The sequence below is a fragment of the Eretmochelys imbricata genome, chromosome 15, assembly GCF_965152235.1.
Source record: "Eretmochelys imbricata isolate rEreImb1 chromosome 15, rEreImb1.hap1, whole genome shotgun sequence".
Taxonomy (NCBI): domain Eukaryota; kingdom Metazoa; phylum Chordata; order Testudines; family Cheloniidae; genus Eretmochelys; species Eretmochelys imbricata.
This window is the reverse complement of record NC_135586.1, coordinates 29174225-29199716: the sequence shown is the minus strand read 5'-3', so window position 1 is coordinate 29199716 and position 25492 is coordinate 29174225. Positions and strand designations below refer to the sequence as shown.

Here is a 25492-nt window from a genome sequence, read left to right as displayed (position 1 = left end):
TCCCAACATCTCTAGGACCGTGCTATCATATGATGCATTACTATTGTATCCGTTTTTTAGACAGCATCCTGAACACCCGTGGTTGGACAGGACGGGGAGAGCTTCGCAAATAGTTATTATTTTATTTTCTTGTGCAGCGTCCCCAGCCAGGGGCCAAGTGGGCTAGGGGGAGCTTTGCAAACACAGTAAACATGACTACATTTAATTGCCATGCCGTGACGCCAGTGTTGCAGCTGCGGGAACTTTATAAATACCAAAAAAAAAAAAAAAAAAAAAAAAAAGAGGACTCGTGGCATCTTAGAGACAAACACATTTTTTTGAGCATGCTCCAAAAAATGTGTTAGTCTCCAAGGTGCCACAAGCCCTCCTTGTCTTTCAGCGAATACAGACGAACAGGGCTGCTACTCTGAGACCTGGCTTTATAAATACAGTAATGAGTATTTAATTCCCTGTGCAGGGGCCGCGCGCCATGGTACCCGTACAGGGTTTACTCCATTTTCAGTTATTACAATGAACTCCGCAGCGGACGCAGCACCAGGACCGGACCCACTTGCTATGGACCGAGCTGTTCAGAAAGCCCAACCAACCTCTAGCGCCTGTTGCCACGCACAACATGGCGGCCGAGCCTGGGTCCTTCCCCTCTCGCCAAGCTATGGGGACCTTCCCTAAGGCCCCAACGTGCTCAGGGCCCGAGGCCGCTACACAGGTGCCTGTAGGAGCACGTGCACGAGCAGGCCGTGAATGCCTACTCGGAAACGGCCGTTGCCGCGGAGCTGTGTGGAGCGAGCTCCTGGCAAGTGTTCGCTCTGGTCTACGGGGGCGGTTCGGTCAGGCGCGCCAGCGGCAGCCCCACTGCTTGGCCGAGCTCGGCAGGCTGCGCAACTGAGGTAGCTGCACAAGATGGCGGCGGCGGCCGGGGCCGAGGAGGCGGCGGCGGCGGTGGCGGTAGCGGCGGAGGAAGAGCGGCGGCGGGAGGGGGCTCGCGAGTCGGAGGGGGAGTGCGGGGACGAGGGCGACTCGGACTCCTCGGCGGACGGCGAGGATGAGGAGAAGGAGAACGAGGCCGAGATCCAGCGGCTGGAGGAGCAGGTAGGGGGCGGGGAGCAGCGTGTGTCCCTCCAGCCCCGCGCGGAGCCTCCCTCAGCGGGTCCCGTCCCCGGGTCTCCCGGTCGGGCCCCCAGGGCCCCGCGCACAGAGGCTTGCCGCGGCCGTCGGGATCACGGGGGGCGGGGGGCCCGCGCTCTCTCTTCCGCGGCTGAGGCGCTAAGGAGGCGGCGGGGCCAGGTTCGGGGTGCGCGGGAGGGAGCCCCTCGTTCCCGGCCCGCCGCCCGGGGGGCCTGGCGCGTGTAACATCGTGCCCGGGGGCGGGTCCGGGCACTGCGACGCGGGGCGGGGGGGGTTCCCCCCTTGCCCGGGGCGGGAGCTGCGCCCGCCCCTCTGGCATCTGCTCCCGGCTCTCCCGGAGGACCATTGGCGCTGCACGGCCGCTCCTGGGCTTGGAAGGGTTTAGGTGGAAACAGCGTCCGCAGCTCCAGGTCTCCGTGCCACGTGCTCGCTGAGCAGGCGGTCCGGGGCTGCGGCGTTGCTGCCAGGCTTTCAGCCCCTCTGGGACGGGGGGGGGAGCCTGGCTCCCGAGGGCCGGCTGCCACCTCGCCCGCCGCTCTGCGGCCCCCATCGCCGTGGTGTCCAGGCGGGGGGCTCGTCAGTATTGTCAACGAGAAAAGACACTTTCTGTAATGTACATAAACTGGTAGTATCATTTGTCGCTCTAGTTGTCTTCATCTGTAAGGATCTTTAGGGCAGGGACTGTCTGTGTGTGTATCTATCTATCTATCTATCTATCTATCTATCTATACACACACACACACACACACACACACACACACAACAGTGTCCTTGCATGTTGTGGGTGCTACTGGGCTACAAATGATTAATGAAGTATAGATATCTCTATAGAGCAAATGAATAAATATGTGAGGGAGTCTTTATTATAGTCCCTCATTAAATATTGGGGCATAGTTAGCATGTGAAGACAGTGTGGGATTTTTGTGAACCAGTGGACTAGGAATGTGGTACTATTGATGGGTGCATTTGTGGAAGAAAGTGAGTGTACTGGATTACACTTTTAGGCGTGGGGAATTCTTTCATGTATATCCATTTTGTAGGGTTAGTCCAGGATTGTATAACTCTGCTGTCTGTTTGAAATGATTTCTTAATCCTTTGCGTTTATATATAGTTTCAAATTCTTTGATCATACCCTGGAACTGCTTTCAAAAAACCAACTTTCAAATTCCAAGTTTTATAATCATGAAATGTATGTAAATTACACTGTTCCTAATCTTGTCTATTAATTTGAGAATTGAAATGTGTACCTTCTTTGGGCATCTTGCTACAGAGCCCTTTCAGTTGGAGAGACACTCAGTATTTCTACAAAAGTGTGCTAATTGCTCTGAGTTTCAGAGTGGTAATTATGAAAATGTTATACCTGTGTAAAGGAGACCTACTATTGTGTAATCCTTCAGCAATTTAATTGCTATGGCAAGCTATATGCTAACTTCAGAGGGTTTTCTTTATGCACTGATTACTGAAATAGTTGATGGCTGCGGCCACGAGCAGCACTTTTTGAGGACTGGTATAGTTTGAGAGCATGACTGTCTGGTGCTGAAATGGACTGCAAGGTGGACCCTACAGTAACAAGGCTAGGAATTTTTCTGAGCTTGAGAAAAGGGAGGCAGAACCTTAATGAGAAGAGAACTTCAGTCTTCTGACAGCTCAGAACTAGTGTATCTTGTAGATGAGAACTGCGTTTGTTGGCTATTTCCAGTTACTGTAGCGGAAGCTGAAACTCCTTAGGTTTTTATATTAGTTTACTAGAGCAAATTCTTAGTTTTTTTAAACAATGTTATTGAAAAGTGGAGATTAACCCAGTTTGGATACATACCATCATTTTTACCATTGAAATGATGACTTGGTCAATATGCTCAACTAACCTCTGCTCAGTGAGGCTTGCAGGCATTCGCTTATTATGCTTATCACCTGAGGATCCACACTATTAAACAGTGGTTTCTTGCTCTGAGAGCCTAATTCAATCATCTGTATCAGGTTTATAAAGAATACTTCTGACATTTTCTGACATCTGAATACTTCTGTTATATGTATATATTTCCTTTTGTGCCCTGAATGCGTTTTACAAATGATAACGAATGCACTACCCCATGAGGGACAGTGGAAGGTATGTATTGTATTCATCTCACATGAACAGACTGAGGCTATGTCTACACTACCATTTAGGTCGGTATAATGTATGTTGCTCAGGGATGTGAATAAACCACCTCCTGAGCGACGACCTAAGCACCAGCTGATGCTGCTCGTTGCAGGTGGATTAATTAAATTGATGGAGAGCTCTCTTCTGTTGGCTGAGAGCGGCTGCGTTGCTGTAAGATCTCTAGTATAGCCATAACCTGAGACGCTGAAGTTCATGGAGTCGATGGCACAGTGCAAAATAGAACTCTGGAGTTCTGTATTCTAGTTTCCTGCCCCAGCTGCTAGATATACTCTGTCTTACATTTCTTTAAATCTCATTTTTAAAGCTTTCCATCAATGCATTTGACTATAACTGTCACTTGGACCTGATAAAACTGCTCCGCCAGGAAGGAGAGCTGGTAAAGCTTAGAAGAGCCCGCCAGAAGATGAGTGAACTCTTTCCACTTACTGAAGGTACAGGATAATTTCAGTGTTATCCTTGTGAACCCCCTCCCCCGTTTTTAGCAGCTAAACTGGACATTTTGTAAAATATTTGCATTGAATTTTAACATGAAGTCCATGAGACCAAATCAGACATCTTTGGGGATTACTGTTATGTGGATGATTCTGGCTATAATGTCCAGTGTTGAGCGTACAAACTCCTGCCAAAAGGTTAATATTTTGTAAACGTCTGAAAATGATGCTGTTTAAAGTTGCAGATAGCCCTTGAGCCAGAAGTTTTTTATTTATTTATTGATGGTACAGACAGCAGCTGAGTAAGCTTCCCTACACTGCCTAGCTGATGTGCCTTGGCCCTGACATGGAAGGATCTGTTCCAGAAGAGAGGGGGAGAACAGTCTCTGTGGCTATTCAGTGATTGGTATCGGCAGTGTGTTCAGAAGGGTATCGTTTGTGCTGGTGATCCCTTGTGCTATGGACCATTGTTCACCGCGAATTGAACCTGACACCAATTATACTCTTTTCAAATAGGCATCATGGTAACATTCTGCCTTCACAAATAGAAATTTGCCTATATATTTGGTGCCATGGTGGTAAAAATTGGCCAAAGCTTTAGTGAAATTAACTGTAGCTAACTGTAAAGGTTAAAAAAAAGTGTAACAAAAAAAATCACATTTTCAAACAATTCTGTTTAGTGATGCCAGGTTAAACTAATTTCTTATCTTTTGGACTCTCTTGAATATTCTTGGTAATGTACCTCTAAAGTTCCTGCTGTTTTACAGAAATTTGGCTTGACTGGTTGAAGGATGAGATAAGAATGGCTTCTGAAAGTACCGATCGCGAGAAGGTTTATGAGCTGTTTGAGAGAGCTGTGAAAGACTATATCTGTAAGTTGCAAACACTTCCTACAAAATAAACATTTGTAGCTTTGCATTCAAATCATTGCTTTCTTTTTTCCTAAGAAGGTCTTTTCTTATGGTTAATACTGAAACTGGATCAGAAGTATTAGTATGAAAAATACTCCCCCAAAGCTTTTTTTGGATCTGTGAGGAAAAGAATAGCTGTTTAAAGGTAGGTTTCAGAGTATTAGCTGTGTTAGTGTGTATCCGCAAAAGGAACAGGAGTACTTGTGGTACCTTAGAGACTAACAAATTTATTTGAGCATAAGCTTTTGTGAGCTACAGCTCACTTCATCGCTGTAGCTCACGAAAGCTTATGCTGAAATAAATTTGTTAGTCTCTAAGGTGCCACAAGTATTCCTGTTCTTTTTGTTTAAAAGTAATAACTCACAATCTGTTGGTGACATATAGTTGGAGATTTCAAGTTTGTGCAAATTGGAGAGAAGTCGTTGAATGATTCAGATAGATTGTATCATTTCATTTATTTCAGCGGGCAGCAGATGGTGAACACTACATTTTCTGCTTTTGTATCATGCTGTTACCTGATGAGGAGTATTTCCCTAAAGCTATTGAATCCTGTATCCCATAGTGAATTCTTCTATTCTTGTGTTTAGAAAGTGTTTTTAAAAGGCTTATTTTCAGTGCCTTGCATTTTTTCTGTAGCCCTTATTTTGTTAGTTCTTGCTGTCTTTAATGTATTTCATTGTGCCCACTGTCCATGAAAGCTTTTTCAGAGTGGGTTGCCATTATTACCACAAAGACACCATCCTTTATTAACCAACCTGCTAAGTACCTCAGCCAGCCTACACTTTACAGCGCTGGACCATGGGGACTCTCATTAAAGAGAGACAAATATCTGGTACTTGTTTACACCTGTTCACCAGGCGATGGCTGCTGCTAAATACCTAATTATTGCGCTGAACAACCAGGTTCGCTTAATGTATTATGGTGGTGGAGCTAGCTGTGAAATGAATTGGCAGATATTATGGAGGTATCAGTAGTGGCTTCATAGTTAATTCTTCAGATCTGCAGGCAAAGCCACTCTTGAACATCTAAAAACCATGTAAAAAGGAATTATTCCCTCACCTGTCATGATTGAATTGATCTCCAAGAAAAGTGACGGAATTGCTCACCCAGCGCTTCTTATCTCCATTTCCAACAGACCATTACTTTTTGTTTTTCTTTATTTTTTTACACTGTTTTATGATAGTTTGATTAGAGCAATAAAAATAAACACTCAAAGCTAAAGGGAAAGAGAGTGTGCTAGTTTTCTAATTTGCAATGGCATGTGGGGGAGTGGGATGTATGGGACTTGGGAGATGAATGGCCCATTGAGTTTTGTTGTGGAGCTAGGAACATAGTGGAGGGCTATAGAGTCACATGGGAGCTCTGGTGCTCCACCGTGCTGTCTGGCTCTGCTTTGCAGCTCTTCTGCCAACTTCTTTGTCCTTTCTTGCTCGTCTCTGCTGTCCCTATCAATGTCCAGCTCATCTTCCTTCCCACCCTTCCCTGAATGCATTAAGAGTTTGGAGTTTTCATAAACATTACAGAATAGAGCAGGTTGGAAAATGGATTTTCCATTCCATGAAAATTTTTTGAGCTGTCTAAAGTGTTTTTGTCTTGATTCGGGACAAAAAGCCAATTTTTTTTTTTTTTGGCTAAATGAAGTTCTGAAAAAAGCTTTGTTTTGGGACATTTGGAGTGTTTTATTTTGATTCCATCCATACTTTGTATATATTTTAATATGAATAAAGTACATTTAAAAACAAAATCAAAACATTCCATTCTAAACGTGTTTTTCCAGTTTTGTTTAGAAACAAAATTTGCCAATCTATCCAATTTTGCAGAATAATTGGTTTTCCCGAAACAGCATTTTCTGACGGAAACCTGTTTTCATAGAATTTTTTTGACCACCTGTTACAGAAAATCTTTGCATCCACCATTTTCAGCCTGATATACTTTACTTTACTTTACACATACCGGTATGGAACTACTTGCAGAACGACATACAGAGAAACTTAAGAAATCCAAACAAACCCACTACTCGTTGAAAGACATGAGTGTAATAGTTAACATGGCTGGCATTTAAGGATGCCTGTTGGTAGGTCAGATAGAAATATGTTAACTATGGGAAGGAGGAGGTACAGAAGTTGAGGTTGCAGGGGAACTGGTGAGTGGATTACACTTAGGGTTTTGAGTGACTTGCTTTTTAGGGTATGTGATGAAAAGTTATGCAGTCTCATATCCTTCACTCTCTATACCTTGCCCATTGCCAGGGCATCCGTGCCCTTAATTGGCAGAGAAATTAGAATAATGGAAGTGTCGGGCTGGAAGGGACCTCAAAAAATCAAGTCCGGCCCCCTTTGCTGAGGCTGGACCAGGTATACTAGACCATTCCTGATGGGTGTTTGTCCAGTCTGTTTTTATAAACCTCCAATGATGGGGTTTCTACAACATCCCTTGGAAGCCTGTTCCAGAGATCAGCTACCCTTATAGCTAGAAAGTTTTTCCTTATATCTAACCTAAATCTCCCTTGTTGCAGATTAAGCCCATCATTTCTTGTCCTACGTTCGTTGGACAGGGAGAACAACTGATCATCATCCTCTTTATAAGAGATCTTAATATGAGGCTTCAGCAGTGCTGAGTGGGACTGTTACCTCCCCTGTCTTACATATGACCATCCTGTTAATATACCCTAGAATATTAGCCTTTTTTGCAATTGCATCACTTTTTTGACTCATTCAATTTATGATCTGCTATGACCCCCAGATCCTTTTCTGCAAAACTACCACTTATCCTGTTATTCCCTGTTGTGTAATTGTGCGTTTGATTTTTCTTCCTATGTGAAATAATTTGCACTTGTTTTTTATTAAATTTCATCTTGTTGATTTCAGACCATTTCTCTAATTTGTCAGGATTGTTTTGAATTCTAATCCTGGCCTTCAAAATGCTTGCAACCCCTCCCAGCTTGATGTCATCTGAAGATTTTATAAACATACTCTCTGCTCCATTATCCAAGTCATTAATGAAACTGTTGAATAGTACTGAACCCAGGACGGACTCCTGTGGGACCTCACTAGATACACCCTCCCAGTTTGACAGCAAAGCATTGATAACTTCTTTGAGAACAGTTTTTCAACCGGTTGTGCACCTGCCTTATAGTAATTTCATCTAGACCACATTTCCCTGATTTGTTTATGAGGATGTCATGTGGGACTGCGTCAAAAGCCTTACTAAAATAAAGATATTGTCTATTGCTGCTCCCCTATCCACTAGGACAGTAACCCAGTCAAATTGTATTGGGGCAAGAGTGCATCATGAAATAATATTTTAGTTTCTCTTTTTCTTTGTTCAAGTGTAGGGTGCAAGGAAAGTATATTGTTAGTATATATTAGATGCTGTGTATATGCTATAAACACTAGATGATTTGGGAAGTAGAAGGGAGACTTTTTTCCCTAGGAGAAGACTTTACTTCATTGTTTCTGATGACTTTTGTTTAGGTCCTGAAATCTGGCTGGAGTATGCTCAGTATTCGATTGGTGGCATTGGTCAGGAAGGCGGGATTGAGAAAGTTCGCTCAATTTTCGAAAGAGCGCTGACTGCAGTCGGCTTACATGTGACAAAAGGAACAGCAATCTGGGAAGCTTACCGTGAGTTTGAAAATGCCATCTTGGAAACAGTACAGGTAATGTTCAGATTTTTCTGTTATCTCAGGAGTGAGCAATTGGTGCTGTCAGTTCCAATAGGCTTCTCAACAATCAATGCATCTGTTCCATTGCTGTGGAGTGGTGTCATTTGTGATGCACGCAGTGAGGAACCTCAGTCCAGATATTAGTTTCCTTCCTGCTTTTGCATTGGCTTGGCACTCAGAAAAATAGCTTTAAATTAAACCAAATATTTCATTATTAAACACTTGTTTTTTTCTCAGTAAATATTTATCAACAAAACTCACCCATATTTGTTTTCTGTCTTTGGAGATTTTCTACCTTTCCTCAGAATTCTTTCATTTTCTTCTTCTATGTGAATGAGTGTTGGATTCCAGACAAAATTTCCAGAGCATATTTTCTCTTTGAAATATGCAAGCACAAAGCCTAAAAAAATAGTCCCACAACCTGGCCGATAACATTACAACTCCTGTTTCTTGGTATTTTACAAAATAAGACATTGAAGGAGCCACTTTCAGAATGCTAATAACTATTTAAATAGGGGTAATTGGAGATCATGGTATTAAGGAATCCAGTCTTTAGTCAGGGTTGTTAGGGTACCTGGAAGTCTTAAAGCATACATTTTGTGTATGAACTTCAGGGATTTATTAAATTAGGTTAGAAACTGTCTTGCAGTTACTGACTTTGGGCTTGTGAATTGCTATTATCACATGTCACTGTCTTCATCAAGAACTGTAATAGGCTTGTTGTGATCTTAAACATAATTTACAAATGTATGTACATCTCAGTTCTTGGTGAGAAATGCTACTTGCATGCCTTAAACCTCCAGACTGAGCAGCTTTCCTGTTGTGAGCTTGTACAGCTCTGTCACATGAGCCGCTTGTTTTCCATGTCTGCTTTTTAAAGATTGTCATTTGGATCTGAGGTCTGTCATGTAAAATTGCACTTGGGTTTATTGTTTATCAACCCAGGACACAAGGGAGTTGGGTAATGCTCAGTATGTCTTTGTTTGTAGCCAGCTGCTGGCAGTATTCCCTCCCCTGAACAGCAGCAGACACTCTGTGCACAGCTTGAGAAGATCCACACGTTGTTTAGGCGCCAGCTGGGGATCCCGCTGCTAGGTAAGAGTCTATGAACTTGAGAAGACTGCATTAATAAGGCTATAAGTCCTCCTTTGAGTTGGGCAATGATTATGCCACTGAGTTCTCCTTTCGGTCATGCCACAGAAAATACTGCTGCAAGGGTTGTGTATTTTTGAAGTGATAAGTCATGGATGTGTCATTCTGAGGGCTTCAGAGACTTTCTGTGCCTCTGCTTTGTTTGGAAATATTTTGCTTACTAATTGATAACTTGATTTTGCAACTCTTAAGGAAATAGATATTGCCAAAAATCTTTTAGTGCTTTACATACTTTGGTGTAATGTGTCTTACAATTTAAACTAGGAACTTTTAAACAGAAGACAGTAAGGCATGAAAATGCCATGGCTATAGGCATGGTATAAGAGTAGATCTGGGTGGGAAATGGTTTTCTTGTCCCACTAAAGCTTTTGAGATTTCAGCCATTTTTTTTCCATTCCCCATCAGGATAAAACCGAGACCTCCTGAGGTTTTTCCAGGGGGAAAAAATATAAAAGAAGAGCCTACACCCCAAACTAGCCAATAGCCTGCTGGTTAGGGCGCACACCATTATCTTAGCTTTTGGTGTTTTCCCCCTAATGCCCAATAAGGTTGCCAGCTCCATCATGCTTTCACTTTCCTCTGTGTCCCCTTCCTTTAAGAGTCTAACCAAACCCAGATAAACACAGTTCTCTCACTTTTTTTTTTGACTTGCACGTGAAAACGATTTGGCTTGTTCTCTCTCTTCCCTAAAGCCTTAGAGTAACCCTGCTGTGTTTTTGTTCAAAACCATTGACGTTTTAAAAACAGTTCGTCTTGAGTTTGAATTAGATTGTACTATGTAGGAACCGTTACCTCAGCCCTTTAACCAAGTGGCCAAGCTATAGAACTCAGTATACAAACATGACAGCATCAAAACTCATGATGCTGAGTTCAGATTACTTAGTAAAATAATTGTTTCAGTTACTTTGGTTCTTGGTATATATTAATAGACATGGAAACCACATATGCTGAATATGAAGAATGGTCAGAGGATCCTATACCCGAAGCAGTAATAAAGAACTACAAGAAAGCACTGCAGCAGATGGAAAAGAATAAACCATATGAAGAGGCACTGGTAACTATTTTAACCATGTGTTGTGAGACTAAGCAACCTGATTTTTCTAAACAACCTCAGAAGTAAACCAGTGACTTTGAAAACCCTTTTCAGCAGTAAGCAACATAGAGGGAACTTTCCAGTTGTCTGAATTATTATTATTATAGACACTGTTGAGAATTTTGTAGCAGCTTGAAATAGTACTGTCTATACAGTGACTCCTACATCAAGAATCATTCTACAGTATCCCTGTGGTGCCCATTAGAATTCTTGTTAGTTTTCCAGACCTTCCAGACATTTTGACCTCTTAGGGATAGAAGTGTATATTTGAACCTTCCCAGAGCCTGACCTGTATTCAGAGATTGGTGAAAATCAAAGGCCATAATCCAGGTCCACTGCTTAGAGTTCTCCCAGATCTGCTGATGTTTTTGGGGCTAAACTCTTGTTCTTCAGAATATTGTTCTTGGCCTGTAAAATGCTGTTTTGATTCAAGGTTGATCTGTGTATCTTCCTGACTCTGTTTCCTTTTTGTACTCCATATTTGTGTTCTAGTTGGTTGCTGAAACACCAAAGCTAGCAGAATATCAAGCCTATATTGACTTTGAGATGAAAGCAGGGGATCCAGCTCGCATTCAGTTAATCTATGAGCGTGCTCTGGCTGAGAACTGCCTTGTGCCTGATCTGTGGGCACGTTACAATCAGTATCTGGTAAGGAAAGCAAAAGAATATTATCTTTACCCTATTTTGTAGCCATACGTGTCTCCTCAGACTCAGTGTTGGATTCTGCCTCAGTTTCCCCACTTTCATGTAAGCAGTCAGGCCAACTAATCAGACAGCTGTGACAGGTGACCAGATGTCCTGATTTTATAGGGACAGTCCTGATATTTGGGACTTTGTCTTACGTAGGTGCCTATTCTCCCCCCGCCCCGGTCCTGATTTTTCACACTTGCTATTTAGTCATCCTAAACTGTGTCAATTAAGTTTTCACCAGTATCTCTCTCCTTTTTCTCAGGGATGCATTTATTGTTCAAACACAGACACACTGACATTGATCAGAACAGGTAAATTGGGTCCTGCTCTCTGGTCGATCCCAATGTGTTTTGTGTGTGGATGGGAAGGCGGTTAGAGCCAACACCCAAGTAAGAGCCCAGGTGAACTCTGCAGTGAGGACATACCTATACTGAGCTGCTTCCTAGTCTCCTATCTTACCTCCTGGAAAGTATCGAGTTAGGTGCAGATGCTATACCTAGGTCCCTTAAAGGGGCTGTCTTATGCTGTGATGCTAAATTATTTTTTCTTTCTTGCGCTCTAAGCGACTAAGAGGTTATTGGGGATTCATTCAGTGCTTTTATTGACATCTGTCTCAGTACATCTGGTAGCATAGCAGAATGGGTTAATTGCTTGTGGTTTGTGCCCATTGAAAGTGGGACTAATATGCTACACTGTCACAGGGTGTAACATCTCCTCTCCCTTTTGAGGTGGTCAACTTGAAACTACAATTCTCAAAATTTATCTGAAATCAAAACCTGCTTTTTTTTTTTTGAAGGCAGCTTTTTTTTTTTTTTCGTAATGTACATGTCTGTGTTGGGGGCCTGTCTAATGAGAGGAGCAGTGGGCTGTTTTGCATCTTTTAATTAATCGTGTGGTTATTTTAGGACCGGCAGTTGAAAGTGAAAGAATTGGTGCTCTCAGCACATGATCGAGCTGTTAGGAATTGTCCCTGGACTGTCGGGCTGTGGAATCGGTATCTTTTAGCAATGGAGAGGCACAGAGTTGATCATCAGATTGTTTCTGGTAACAAAATACTGCTGTCATTAGTTATTTACCCTGTACAGAGCTAGCTTCCAAAGTGTTTGGACCAGGATGTTTTCTTGTAGACGAATGATGATGTGCATAGTATTGAACAAGGAATGGAACCCATTCTGAAATATCACTAGAACTAGGTTGGATTAATGGAAACACAGTGGAACCATTTTACAGTAAAGTCTTTTTCCTGCAACAATTTCACGTTTAAGCAGAGGTTTCATTATAACCATAATTGCACATTACTGAGTTGAAACAAATTTGCAGTTTTCATACTAATTTGCCAAATCAGAATATATTATATACAGGTTCCACTGCATCATTCAGTTTTTTGAAGTGTAACTTTTGATTCATAAAACCACAGAAATAGCTCCCTCCCATCCCCCAATCTAGTAATTCCAGTTATTGGCAAAGGGAACAAAAGCAAATACATGTTTGGTTTTATTTTTCTCCCTAGAAAACTTTGAAAAGGCTCTGAATGCTGGTTTTATTCAGGCTACGGATTATGTAGAGATCTGGCAGGCATATCTTGATTATCTAAGAAGAAGGGTGGATTTTACACAAGGTAACTATATATAAACTTATGAGAATAACTCTCCTTAGTTTAGAGACTAACAAATTTATTTGAGCATAAGCTTTCATGAGCTACAGCTCACTTCATCGGATGCATTCAGTGGAAAATACAGTGGGGAGATTTATATACATAGAGAACATGAAACAGTGGGTGTTACCATACACACTATAGCGAGAGTGATCAGGTAAGGTGAGCTATTACCAGCAAGCGGGGGGAGGGCGGGAAGAGAAACCTTTTGTAGTGATAATCAAGGTGGGCCATTTCCAGCAGTTGACAAGAACGTCTGAGGAAGGGGGGTGGGGGGGAAATAAACATGGGAAATAGTTGTACTTTGTGTAATGACCCATCCACTCAGTCTTTATTCAAGCCTAAGTTAATTGTAAAAAGAAAAGGAGTACTTGTGGCACCTTAGAGACTAACCAATTTATTTGAGCATGAGCTTTCGTGAGCTACAGCTCACTTCATCGGATGCATACCGTGGAAACTGCAGCAGACTTTATATACACACAGAGAATATAAAACAATACCTCCTCCCACCCCACTGTCCTGCTGGTAATAGCTTATCTAAAGTGATCACCAACTTAGTCTCTAAGGTGCCACAAGTACTCCTTTTCTTTTTGCGAATACAGACTAACACGGCTGTTACTCTGAAACCTAAGTTAATTGTATCCAGTTTGCAAATTCCCCCTGCTCTCCTGCTGGTAATAGCTCACCTTAAGTGATCACTCTCGTTACAGTGTGTATGGTAACACCCATTGTTTCATGTTCTCTATGTATATAAATCTCCCCACTGTATTTTCCACTGAATGCATCCGATGAAGTGAGCTGTAGCTCACGAAAGCTTATGCTCAAATAAATTTGTTAGTCTCTAAGGTGCCACAAGTACTCCTTTTTGCGAATACAGACTAACACGGCTGCTACTCTAAAACCTCTCCTTAGTTTAAATTCTCTGCTCTGTCTTGCCTTTAGAAATGGCAATATACTCTTCTTAAAGAGCCTCTAATAATTGTGTTTAAGATGTTGTTAATTGTGGAGGAAATAGTCATTTGGTATTTGTTAAAACACAACTTGTACAGTTCACTAAATCAGTTCTCAGATGGAGAATAGATTGTCCCAAAATTCTTTCTCTATTTTTGATCTCATGTGGCTCTATTTGTCCTTTTAAACTCCATATGCAATGACTTCTGCTGAAGTGACAAATGCTTTTTGAAAAAAAACAAACAATTTTGATAGGTGAAAGTGGATTTCTTCTTTACGCTGGACATTCGTGAAGAAACCATAGTAGGCTAAAGGAAATGGAAATCATTATTTTAAGGTGCAGATACATTTCTCTGTTTTTCTAAAGACTCAAGTAAAGAACTAGAAGAGCTGAGGTCTGCATTTGCACGTGCAGTGGAATATTTAAAACAAGAAGTGGAAGAACGTAAGTCAGAGCTTTGAAATATTCTCATTCTTTTCATTCCAAAATGGCTTCTTTTCTATTCTGTGTGTGTTACGTTGAGGCTGAGGTATATTCATTTTCTGATAATGTTCTAAGCTTGGACCACAAATGTGGTAAATCTGTAATGCAAGTCTTTTGCTATAGTGTTACAAATACTTTGCTTGTGAATCACTGCTTTTAAACATGTGTCAAACAACTCTGCTTTTTTTTTTTTTTAATCTGAAGGTTTTAGTGAAAGTGGGGATCCATCCTGCACTATAATGCAGAACTGGGCAAGGATTGAGGTAATATTTTCTTCAATCAGTTGTATTTAAATTGTGTTTATAGAGGTGTACATACTCCTTCCTCTGAACCATTGGGCCCTTGTGTCAGTGTTCTGTATAGCTGAGGCTTTCTCCCTGTTCCACCACAACCACTCCAAACTGATCAACCACTCATGGTGTACCTGAAGGCATGAGTTCAAAGACCCTTGAGTAGGCAGCAGTCTGATTCAGATTAGAAACAAGACTCATGGTATCTGTTCCTTGCTTTGCCACAATCTTGTTCAACATTGGATAAGTCGCCTCTCTTTCATTTTTTTACACGTATAAAAGGGGATATATGCCTAACTTGCACAGATATTATAATCACAACATGCTTTGGTTTCCTCAAAGGTGCTAATGAAGATCATTTCAGTAGTACTGGCTGTAAAACTTTCCTATTTAAATAGGGCATCTGTTGTATCTATAAATATGAAGAAAGATGTTTTAATGTCTCATTATTTTTAAAGGTGTTCAGTCACAATATCTGAAATTAAAGACATTCAGAAATATTTAAATAAGATGTTATATAATGTATAAACTGAAATATGTCTGGCAACCAGCGGTCAACATTGGGATGAGAAGAGCTCTAACTGTGGAGAAGTTAGCTTTCGATAGCAATAGTTTATTCTGACATTTCTTGCATGTCACTTAAAAGGTTTGCAAAGTGTGATAAATGTGCCTTTCTGGTTTCCTCTGTGTGGGTGATTCTTACTTATATTGAATTTTTTTAATGTTGCCTTTTTAGGCTCGCCTGTGTAACAATATGCAGAAGGCCAGAGAGCTCTGGGACAGCATTATGACTAAAGGGAATGCCAAATATGCCAATATGTGGTTAGAATACTATAACTTGGAACGGTAAGGACTTGGCTTAATGAAGCAATGATTTAATTTCTGCCTCAGTTTCTCCATTTGCAAGATGGGTCCAATGTGGTTCACTGGGTCATGTTTGTTTGATGTTTAAGTGCTTTTGAGATCTTCTAGGGAAAGCTGCTGTAGAATCGCTAAGTTTTATAATAATGGGTTATGCATGTTATCTGGGAGTGAAAGCAGCAAATATAATTGCTCCTTATTGTCACATTTCCCCAATTCAGGGCCCATGGAGATACCCAGCACTGTAGGAAGGCCTTGCATCGAGCTGTGCAGTGTACAAGTGACTACCCAGAGCATGTCTGTGAGGTGCTGCTATCTCTTGAGAGGATAGAAGGTAACTTCTGTAGCCCGCTATCGTGTCACTTTCTTGGTTTATTAAGTCCAAAGTTATTGCCCAGCGGAACTCCTGTGTCGTGAACTCTAAGTTAGTGAGGCTGTGCTTCTGGTGAAGTAGAATGGTAGTCCTGAATTGTTCTGGTACACAGTGCATTTTCTCAAGAAACCTCTACTTTCAGGGAAGTTCTGGGCAGGAAAAATTCTTTACTGGGTTCTGATCCAGAGCCCATTGAAGTCGATGGGATTCTTTCAGTTGACTTCAGTGCACTTTGCATCACACCCTATAAAAGGCTTCCATTGAATTTGATTTTATTCTAATCCTTTTAAAGAGCACTACGTAGATTAGGACTTTGTTTTTGCATTGTGTCTAATGATAGGTAATATTGAGGGATATTTCTAAAAGTTTCTTTTTCTTTAGTAAACATGTTTTTTTCCCCCAAATTATGGGAAGAGTAAAAATCATTTTTTGTATCCTATAGGCACTTTAGAAGACTGGGATGCAGCTGTTCAAAAAACGGAAAATAGACTAGCTCGAGTTAATGAACAAAGAGTAAAGGTCAGAATTTCTTTATATGAACTATCCGAGAAGTCAGTAGGAAACTGTTATTCCAAGGTCATCTTTACAGGAGTGTTTTGACTTAAGCTTCTTCTGTCAAGCCCCACAGATGATCTTGAAATATCTTCAAGACTAAGGCCTTGTCTACACTGGCAAGTTGCTGCTCAGAAAAGCAGCTTTCTGCTGTGTTACTCCTGAGGTGTACACACTGCCAAGCCACTAGTGCGCAGAAACTCCTCAGTTGCAGTGTTACAAAAAACCACTTAAAGCGCAGAGGCTCCAGCGCTGTATTGGCAGTGTAAACACATTACAGCACAGAAAGCAATCAGCTGGCCTCCGGAAGTGTCCCATAATCCCTCACATGTCCACTGTGCTCATTGTTTTGAATTCAGCTGCCCTGGAGACATGCTCCTCTCCCCTTTCAAAGCACTGTTTCTGACAGCCCTTGCATGCTGTGCTGATCTGCTCTGGGACACAAAGCAAACCTTTAATGTGGAATGCTCCTGCTGTTGAACACAGAGGCAGATGTGTGTATGAGAGAGAGAGAGAGAGAGAGAGAGAGAGAGACAGATTGCTGTGCAGAGAGCTGGAGAGGGAGATGGGGCGGGGGTTGATGTCGGGGTTTCCCGCTCCCTCAGGACTAGTTGCTTCCCACCACTGACTGACTGAACTTACAAGACAGCATGCTGACACAGTCTCTGTCCCCCAAAACACACTGTCTCTCCCCCGCCCCCCACTCTGCCCTCCGCCTTCAGTTGAAAAGCAGTTGTCAATGTAGTAGAATGCCCATGGAGCAATGGGATTGGGAAACCTGCGATCATCATGTGATGCTGTGCCTGCCCTATAAGGCATTGCAAACCCTTCCCAAAGCACCCTGCGGCCAGTTGCACGGTGGGATACCTACCACAGTGCACTGCTCTCTGCCATTGCAAGAGCTGCTAATGTGGATGCACTCCACTGTCACGAGCACAGTGTGGACATGCAGCAGCGGTTTAATTCCAGTGCTTTAATAAAAGTGGTATAACTTGTTGTGCAGAAATTTGCTAGTGTAGACCTATCCTAAAAATTGCTAACTTCCTAGTGTATTGATGTAACTAGTTTCTTCTGTAGCGGACGTCTAGTTGATCCTTATGAAGAGGTAAAATTAACATGACAATTAAAACTATGGAAATGACCAACTAAAATCTATGTGTTAAGTGATCCTCCCGCTTGGGCTGTGTGTATAAAGCTTAGGGGACGAATCTATATCTCATTGCTATAGATACAAGCAACATACTTCTAAAAAGAAGTGCCTCAGAAAAAATCTGCTTAGGTTTGCAGTGACTGACAAAACTCCTCAATGTTTCCAGGCTGCTGAGAAGGAAGCTGCTCTTGTGAAGCAGGAAGAAGAAAAAGCTGAACAACGAAAGCAGGCTCGGGCTGAGAAAAAAGCTTCCAAAAAGGCTAAAAAAATGAAACCTGGAGACAAACGCAAAGTAGAAGATGACGACGATGGAGAGTGGGGGCAAGAGGAGGAAGGTATAAACTGTAGCTTAACATTTTTCACCACTTAAGACAGCAGGACTTTTAGTTGCCTTTCTGCAGTCAGCACAGGTCAAGGAAGTCTTGTTGGGGTCTCCTTGTAGCTGTGTGTTCCAAAGGGATCTTAATTTATCTCCACCTGTCAATCACAAAACTGCCTCTGTTGCATTTTTTGGTCATCAGTGATCATAAAATGAAATAGTGAGTGAAGACTTAAATTACCTTAATAATTGAAATAAGTTTAAAAGAATGCTCATTAGATACGTCTCCTGGCTTACACAATTATTTCATTGCATATAAACATAAATTGAATGAGGTGGCAAAGTTTCCAGATGATACTAAACTGCTCAAGATAGTTAAGACCAAAGCAGACTGTGAAGAACTTCAAAAAAACCTCACAAAACTAAGTGATTGGGCAACAAAATGGCAAATGAAATTTAATGTGGATAAATGTAAAGTAATGCACATTGGAAAAAATAACCCCAACTATACATACCGTGTGATGGGGGCAAATTTAGCTACAGCTAATCAGGAGAAAGATCTTGGAGTCACTGTGGATAGTTCTCTGAAGACATCCATGCAGTGTGCAGCGACAGTCAAAAAAGCAAACGGGATGTTAGGAATCATTAAAAAAGGGATAGAGAATAAGATGGAGAATATCTTATTGCCCTTTTATAAATCCATGGTACACCCACATCTTGAATAGTGTGTATGCATGTGGTCCCCTCATCTCAAAAAAGATATACTGGCATTAGAAAAGGTTCAGAAAAGGGTAACTAAAATAATTAGGGGTTTGGAACGGTTCAGAAAAGGGTAACTAAAATGATTAGGGGTTTGGAACGGGTCCCATATGAGGAGAGATTAAAGAGGCTAGGACTTTTCAGCTTGGAAAAGAGGAGACTAAGGGGGGATATGATAGAGGTCTATAAAATCATGAGTGGTGTGGAGAAAGTGAATAAGGAAAAGTTATTTACTTGTTCCCATAATATAAGAACTGGAGCCACCAAATGAAATTAACGGGTAACAGGTTTAAAACAAATAAAAGGAAGTTCTTCACACAGCGGACAGTCAACCTGTGGAACTCCTTGCCTGAGGAGGTTGTGACGGCTAGGACAATAGCAGGGTTTAAAAGAGAACTGGATAAATTCATAGAGGTTAAGTCCATTAATGGCTTTTAGCTAGGATGGGTAAGGAACGGTGTCCCTAGCCTCTGTTTGTCAGGGGGTGGAGATGGATGGCAGGAGAGAGATCACTTGATCATTACCCGTTAGGTTCACTCCCTCTGGGAAACCTGGCATTGGCCACTGTCGGTAGACAGGATACTGGACTGGATGGACCTTTGGTCTGACCCATTCTTACGTATTATCTAAACCCCAATTAGCTGAAATCTCCCTATTTTCCCCCTGACTCTATGTATGTCCTCCAAGCTATTCAAACAATATGCATTTTCCTGTATTTATAACAGCATCTCAGAAGGTTGAAACAAAAGTTTCTCGTGGAATGTCCCCCAGAGGGAGGAACATGCACACAGCCTTACTCAGGCTGGTTTGAGAAGACTGCTCATTTTTGGAAAGAATGCTATTACCCACTTGTTTGTGGGGAGGGAAAAACACCTGATCATGCATATAGTTACAATGTGTGAGATGAGATAGGAAGTGGAAAAATTTGCCTGCTAACCTTGTTTCCCTTCAAAGCCTTCACTGTCCTAGGCATGCAGTCCTTATCTCTCCAACTCGAAAAGGATTGCTCTTCTTTGTGTTAGGATTTTATTTTGCACCTGCAGTTCCAGGTGCTGAGCACTTCCCTAGATCAGGCTGTTAGAGAAAGGCAGCCTTTCCCTTAATATATATGTAAATAAAACCCTGCTGTTTGCTAGAACATCTAGGTCATTTAAAGCTTTTGTTTCACTAAACAGCAGAGCAGCCCAGCAAGAGACACAAGGGTGATGGTGACAGTACGCATGCTGAAGAAGAGGTGGAAGATATGGAGATAGAAACTGGCCTGTTTGGGAGAAGTACACCTGCGAGACCAGCTGTTTCCTCTAAACAAAAGGAAAAGGCACCTGCAAGCCGAAAAGAAGCTCCCAGAGTTCTCCATGACAGTGCTAAAGATAATGTCACCGTTTTTGTCAGCAATCTTTCTTATAGCATGGCAGACCCTGAAGTGAAACTGAAAGAGCTCTTTGAGAGCTGTGGGGAGGTGGTGGAAATCCGTCCCATATTTTCTAACAGGGGGACTTTCCGGGGCTACTGCTATGTAGAATTTATCGATGAAAAATCAGCTCTACAGGCCCTGGGATTGGATCGCAGGATTGTGGAGGGGAGGCCAATGTTTGTTTCTCCCTGTGTTGACAAGAACAAGAATCCAGATTTTAAGGTACACTGCTTCTTAATCATTCAATAAATAACCTTATTGATGAGATTGTATAGGAAAACTAGCAGCATGTCTAGTCTCCAGTAATCTTCCAAGTGATCAACCCTGCGCTAACCTCTTCATACTAGCAATCCAGAATTTACGTTGAGAAATATCTGCACTAGATACGCTTGGTGCATGTCGGTGACATTTTTTGACACAATAGATTATCAATAAATAGCTTGATTGGTACCTTAGTGCAGTGGTTCTCAACCTTTTCTGTACTCTCCTGTTACTACAGGAAAAAAAATCACTCCTCTTCCCTCTCCCCCGCCCACCCTTTGCAATTTAGCCATAAATAAGGGAGGGTAATTGTGCTGCCTTGTTGATTGAGAAACCCACACTGTGATCTCTTTGGATGGTGCTAGATAAAGTGAAAGGCACTTGACTGGTTGAGCCTCCAAAGCGTTTGAAGCCCTTCAGAATTCTTGCATCTTTTCAGGTAGCTGAGCCACATGCTAGAGCTGACTTCTGCAGTGATCAGTGTATCTCTGACTGTCTACATTTGAATAAATCCTCCATCATTTGTGTACTCAGTGTAGTAACGGTACTTCTCAAAAAGCTCCCAGCTGTATATTTTTCAAATAATCTGTAATATGCTTTTCAAGAGGCTGCAGCTAGTGCTAGGTACATAACTAGTAATACAGGGAAAGGTTTGCGCCAAATACGGCAGAAGTAACCATTTGCAGGTATTGTATATAGTGAACTTTTATCCACTCATGATCCCAAAGTGCAGTGTTTGTGAAGCACATCAGCACTTCAATTGACAGCCGTGGAAGTATAGTCACTATCCTTAAAGTCTTGCTAATGTTTCTGTGTTAGATGCAGAGGGGGTGTGTACGCGCACGCAACTTGCGACGCTAGCTAGATATCATATATTATTTTAACACTCAAAATATAGCATGAAGACACAGTTAGGGAAGCTATTCCTGAACTTGGAGCAGACCTATACTATTGTAGAGACTCATTGGGGTGAAACCTTCGCTTGCTTAGAGCTCAGACTGAATTCTTAGAAGTGCGTACCTGTTAGTGGTGGTGTTGTGGTGCCTAAGAGCTCCAAGCAGGACAGAGGCCCTATTGTGTTAAGTGCTGTTATAAGACTCAACCCCCGTCTCATACTGATATTTAATAGTCTGAAATTATGGCGTAAACTGGACATAGGTTCTCTGAATGTCTGCAACTGGACAGGAATTAATGTCCCTTTTTTACCCCAGGTGTTCAGGTACAGCACTGCACTAGAGAAGCATAAACTATTTATTTCTGGTTTGCCATTTTCCTGCACTAAAGAAGAGCTGGAGGAGATGTGTAAAGCACATGGAAATGTGAAAGACATTAGGCTAGTCACTAATCGAGCTGGGAAACCTAAGGTAAGTGTCCAGCACCCATGTTAATCTAATGTTAACGTTAATCTAAATTTTAAAATAAACTTCAAAAGGAATCTCTTGGATATTTTGGGTCCAAAAGATAGATTTTTGTGTTTAAAATCAAACAAGGGAGTTGGAATGTTTTCACAAGCTATTCTTAATCCAAAACCAGATTTATATCTTTTGCGGTATCTGTAACCCAAACTTTTCAGCATTGTGTTAGTGCATGAGCACCAAAAAGTGAAACTGAGTCAGTCTGTCTTGTCCAAATTAAGTGAAATGCAAAAAGTATGGGTATAAATAGGAGAAAAAGATGTTCTGTAGAACTTTCAATTTTAGTAATAGGCACTGGTAGTCTGTGAAAAATATGTATTTTTTAAACTGATCTCACCTGACAGTATCCTTCTGATATAAGTATATGGAAATACAGCTGTGATCATAACTAGTTTTAAAACTACTTCAGTTGTTTTTAATTCTTTGACTCTAGTGATCTCAATATGTCTTCCAGCAATGGATGTGGCAGTAAGGAATTAGCCACCTCATCTCATGACAGATTTTGTTAGATTTACACCTGTATAAAATTAAGGACATTCATTAAATCAGCTGCTGTTCCCTGAAAATGTTGCCCTTCCACATTTTACTCAAATAGACATGATTAAGTGGTAGTCACTCTAACAGCTGTCGTCCTGCTAATCATGTGTAAGTTGCGTGTACTAAGAGCTTGCAGATCCATTTTAAAGCAATATAACCTTTCAAAAATGGTTCCCACTGTAGGTCTTGTAATCGATGCTCTCCACATGCTTCACTTAGCCTGAAATAGTATGTTCAGAGCTTGGCTTGAGCTGGGATTCCTACTTAAAAGCCATAGAATTTATTAAATCATTCATAGCTTAAACAAGGTCACATTTAAAACTGGATATATTTTTATGGTCCAGAATGATGTGTCTTCAGAGATTATCCAGCCTTAAGAGTGCATACAAACTATGGGGCCCGAAGAGCAACGGTAACGCAATTAGAAGGGCATAGTTTTGCACTTCGTGAAGTCGCTGCCAGTATCACTGGCCTGCTGTGCAGTGACAGCTGCTAGAAATCTCCTGTGTTGTGTGGGAGGAAGTGCCTCCATGCAGCCTCTCCTTATCCATGTTTAATTTGAAATGAGTGGGGAAACTCTCACCCACGTGGACCATCAGCAGTGTGGTTAGCAGCTGCTGTACAGTGAAACCTGAAGAGCGAACCATTGCCTTTGGGGAATGCTTTGTTACTGATGACTTAAAAGTATTCCCATGTGGTCTGTGGGACAAATTTCTCCAATCCTTCAGAGACCACTTCTACCATTCAGTGTTGATGATGTTGCCTAAAATATATTGGCTGCTCTTGAAACTAAAGTAACTGCTTATGCCATAGGGTAATGGATGTTTTAACCTAGTAAAGAATTGCAGCAGATTCCAGGTGGATCTTGCCCTTGTAGCTGCTAGATGATGCTGCATAGACTCTCACTAACTTTCACTGGGCTAACCTGTAAATCTGATGATTCTTTCCAACCCTATGGTCTCAGCCTGGTTTCAGATACTCGAGAGCTGCAGTGAGGTCTCACCATGAAGACCGCATTCTGTGGTGTAGCGCTTGAGTGACTGTTTACCTACTTGCTAATGTACAAAATACATTTTCAATTAAAAGGGGTCTCATGAGGAGCAGGTAGCAAACTCTGGTCTCTAAACAGCCATATAGCTTTGAATTTTTCAGCACACCTGCAGTTTCACTGTGAAGTGTGGGACTTCATCTCAGCCGTATGTCATGTCTATAACCTACCATTGTCACTTCAGTCATCTCAGTTGAGTAAGTTCTGTGCAGAAGCTGTCATGCAGAAAATATACACACTTACTTAATTTGTCTTCAGGGCCTGGCCTATGTAGAGTACGAAAATGAAGCGCAGGCCTCGCAGGCTGTATTGAAAATGGATGGCCTGACAATTAAGGAAAATGTCATCAAGGTGGCAATCAGTAATCCACCTCTCCGAAAATTCCCAGACAAACCTGAGACAGGGAGAACCTCACAGTCTATGGTACCACGACAGATTTATGGAGCGTAAGTATTCATGGCATGTATTGCTTGTGGATGCTTAGAAAACATCAGGTCTGCAACACAGGGATACTTAGGAACCGCACCAAGGACAGGTGAGGATAATGTTTGAAAGGTGCTATAGAAGTGCCTTACTGTTATGGTTTAGGGAGTGGCGAATTCACAGGGTTGGTAATGGGATGTAGACACTTCCCACTTCTAGATTGCTAGTTCAAATCCAGCCCAGCCCAGTGCAGCAGTGACTGAAAGGTACCATGGTGTTGATGGCTGTTTTGATGATGATTTCTGATGTGAACATTTGAGCATAAAACTGGCCTGAATTATCTGCTATTGGCAGTCTTGGCAGATTGGCTAGGGTTTGAAATGGGTAGGAAGGCAGAGCTCTCCTTTCATCTTGCAAAGGTACTCCCACAGATACGGGTTTAAGGCACGCTAGTAGACCAGGGTTGTGCTGCTGCTGTGTATCTGTTCAGTGGATAAACAGGAGATTTCGGTCTCCAGGGCTGTCAGGGTTGGTGCCTTTTGCCAGCACTAAAATACACTTTTTCAAATGGCAACAAAATGAAAGCAACATAAACACTGCATTGCCTGTTAATAAGCGAGAAAGGAACAGTAGTTAAATGGGTGTTCCTTGTGGCAAACAAACCTTTGTTTCTTTCCTCTTGATTCAAATTAATGTACCAAAACCACCCCCTCAAAACTACTTAATATTCTCAAACATGCCTTTTGGTTTTTTTAGACGGGGGAAGGGCAGAACTCAGCTCTCAATGGTGCCTCGTGCATTACAGCGCCAGAGCAATCTTGTGACAAAGGCCGAGAATGGGATGGTCCAGAATTCACCAGCAACTTCATCTGCATCCACTGAGGAGCCTAAAAAGATGTCCAATGCTGATTTTGCCAGGATGCTACTGGAAAAGTGAGCAAGAGTAAAATGAGAAATGCCTTTTTGGAAGCCATGTTGTGTCCTTATTTATGCTAGCAAGAGAAACAGCCAATCACACTCATGTGTAAATACTTCTCTGGACTGTTGCGTTCACTGAGATCCAGAACGGGGCTGTACAAATCCAGTTGTTTTATTTTTCTCTGAGAGCAAAAAGGTATGTTTCTTGTTCCGGTAAAATGGCTTTAAATGATTCCTCATATTGAGGGTAATGGGGGGGAAATCTTCACTTTACAGATTGGGTACAAGATGAAGTTTTATGGAGTATTCTTTTTTACTTTTTTAAAGAATGAGATGGTTGAGTAAAAGCTTAATGCTGTGATTTAGAGCCCCACTGGTCACAAGGGTTTGGTTGGTGATGGTAAACAGCCTCTGTGGCAACATACAACCCATCTTACACACACACACAGACTTATTTCAGAAGTCCTGGGCCCGTACACCTCCTTCCATTTAAAAAGTTCATATGACAGATGCTAGTAACTTCACCACAATGGCCTATTTTAATATTGAGAGGGGAGGGAATTCTATAAAAATGTATTCAATGGATGTTCCGCTCGAGTTGCTCTGGTTTTATATTGTGTATTTGTAAATGACATTCAAACTATTATTTTTAAGCTTCATAAACAATATTAGAGCTGGTACCTTTGTTTCATGTAAAAGCTGTATATGGTACTGCGGACCATTTTACCTTTTGTTTGCTAAATGACTATTCCATGGCTTGACAGTTGCTTTCTGTATGGTTTGCTGCTTGAATTTTGTTTTGTACACAATGTGAAGTGCGAGTTATTGCTTTATTAAACTAAAGTTCTCAAAGGTT

At 41.7% G+C, this 25492-nt stretch overlaps 1 protein-coding gene across 2 annotated transcripts; it reads left to right on the top strand.

The window, feature by feature from the left end:
- The first annotated feature begins 885 nt into the window (after positions 1–885).
- Positions 886–25492, top strand: SART3 (spliceosome associated factor 3, U4/U6 recycling protein). Of its 2 annotated transcripts, XM_077835513.1 has the most exons (19): positions 886–1089; positions 3591–3717; positions 4485–4589; positions 8102–8286; positions 9282–9387; positions 10374–10498; positions 11030–11185; positions 12133–12271; positions 12738–12845; positions 14200–14277; positions 14521–14579; positions 15343–15452; positions 15689–15801; positions 16283–16359; positions 17709–17877; positions 19796–20256; positions 21507–21659; positions 23554–23741; positions 24475–25492. In XM_077835513.1, exons 1-19 carry the CDS (start codon positions 901–903, stop codon positions 24653–24655), a joined length of 2829 nt encoding a protein of 942 aa, XP_077691639.1. In that variant the 5' UTR covers positions 886–900; the 3' UTR covers positions 24656–25492. The 2 variants fall into 2 exon arrangements, with proteins under 2 accessions (XP_077691639.1, XP_077691640.1); XM_077835514.1 differs by lacking the exon at positions 23554–23741.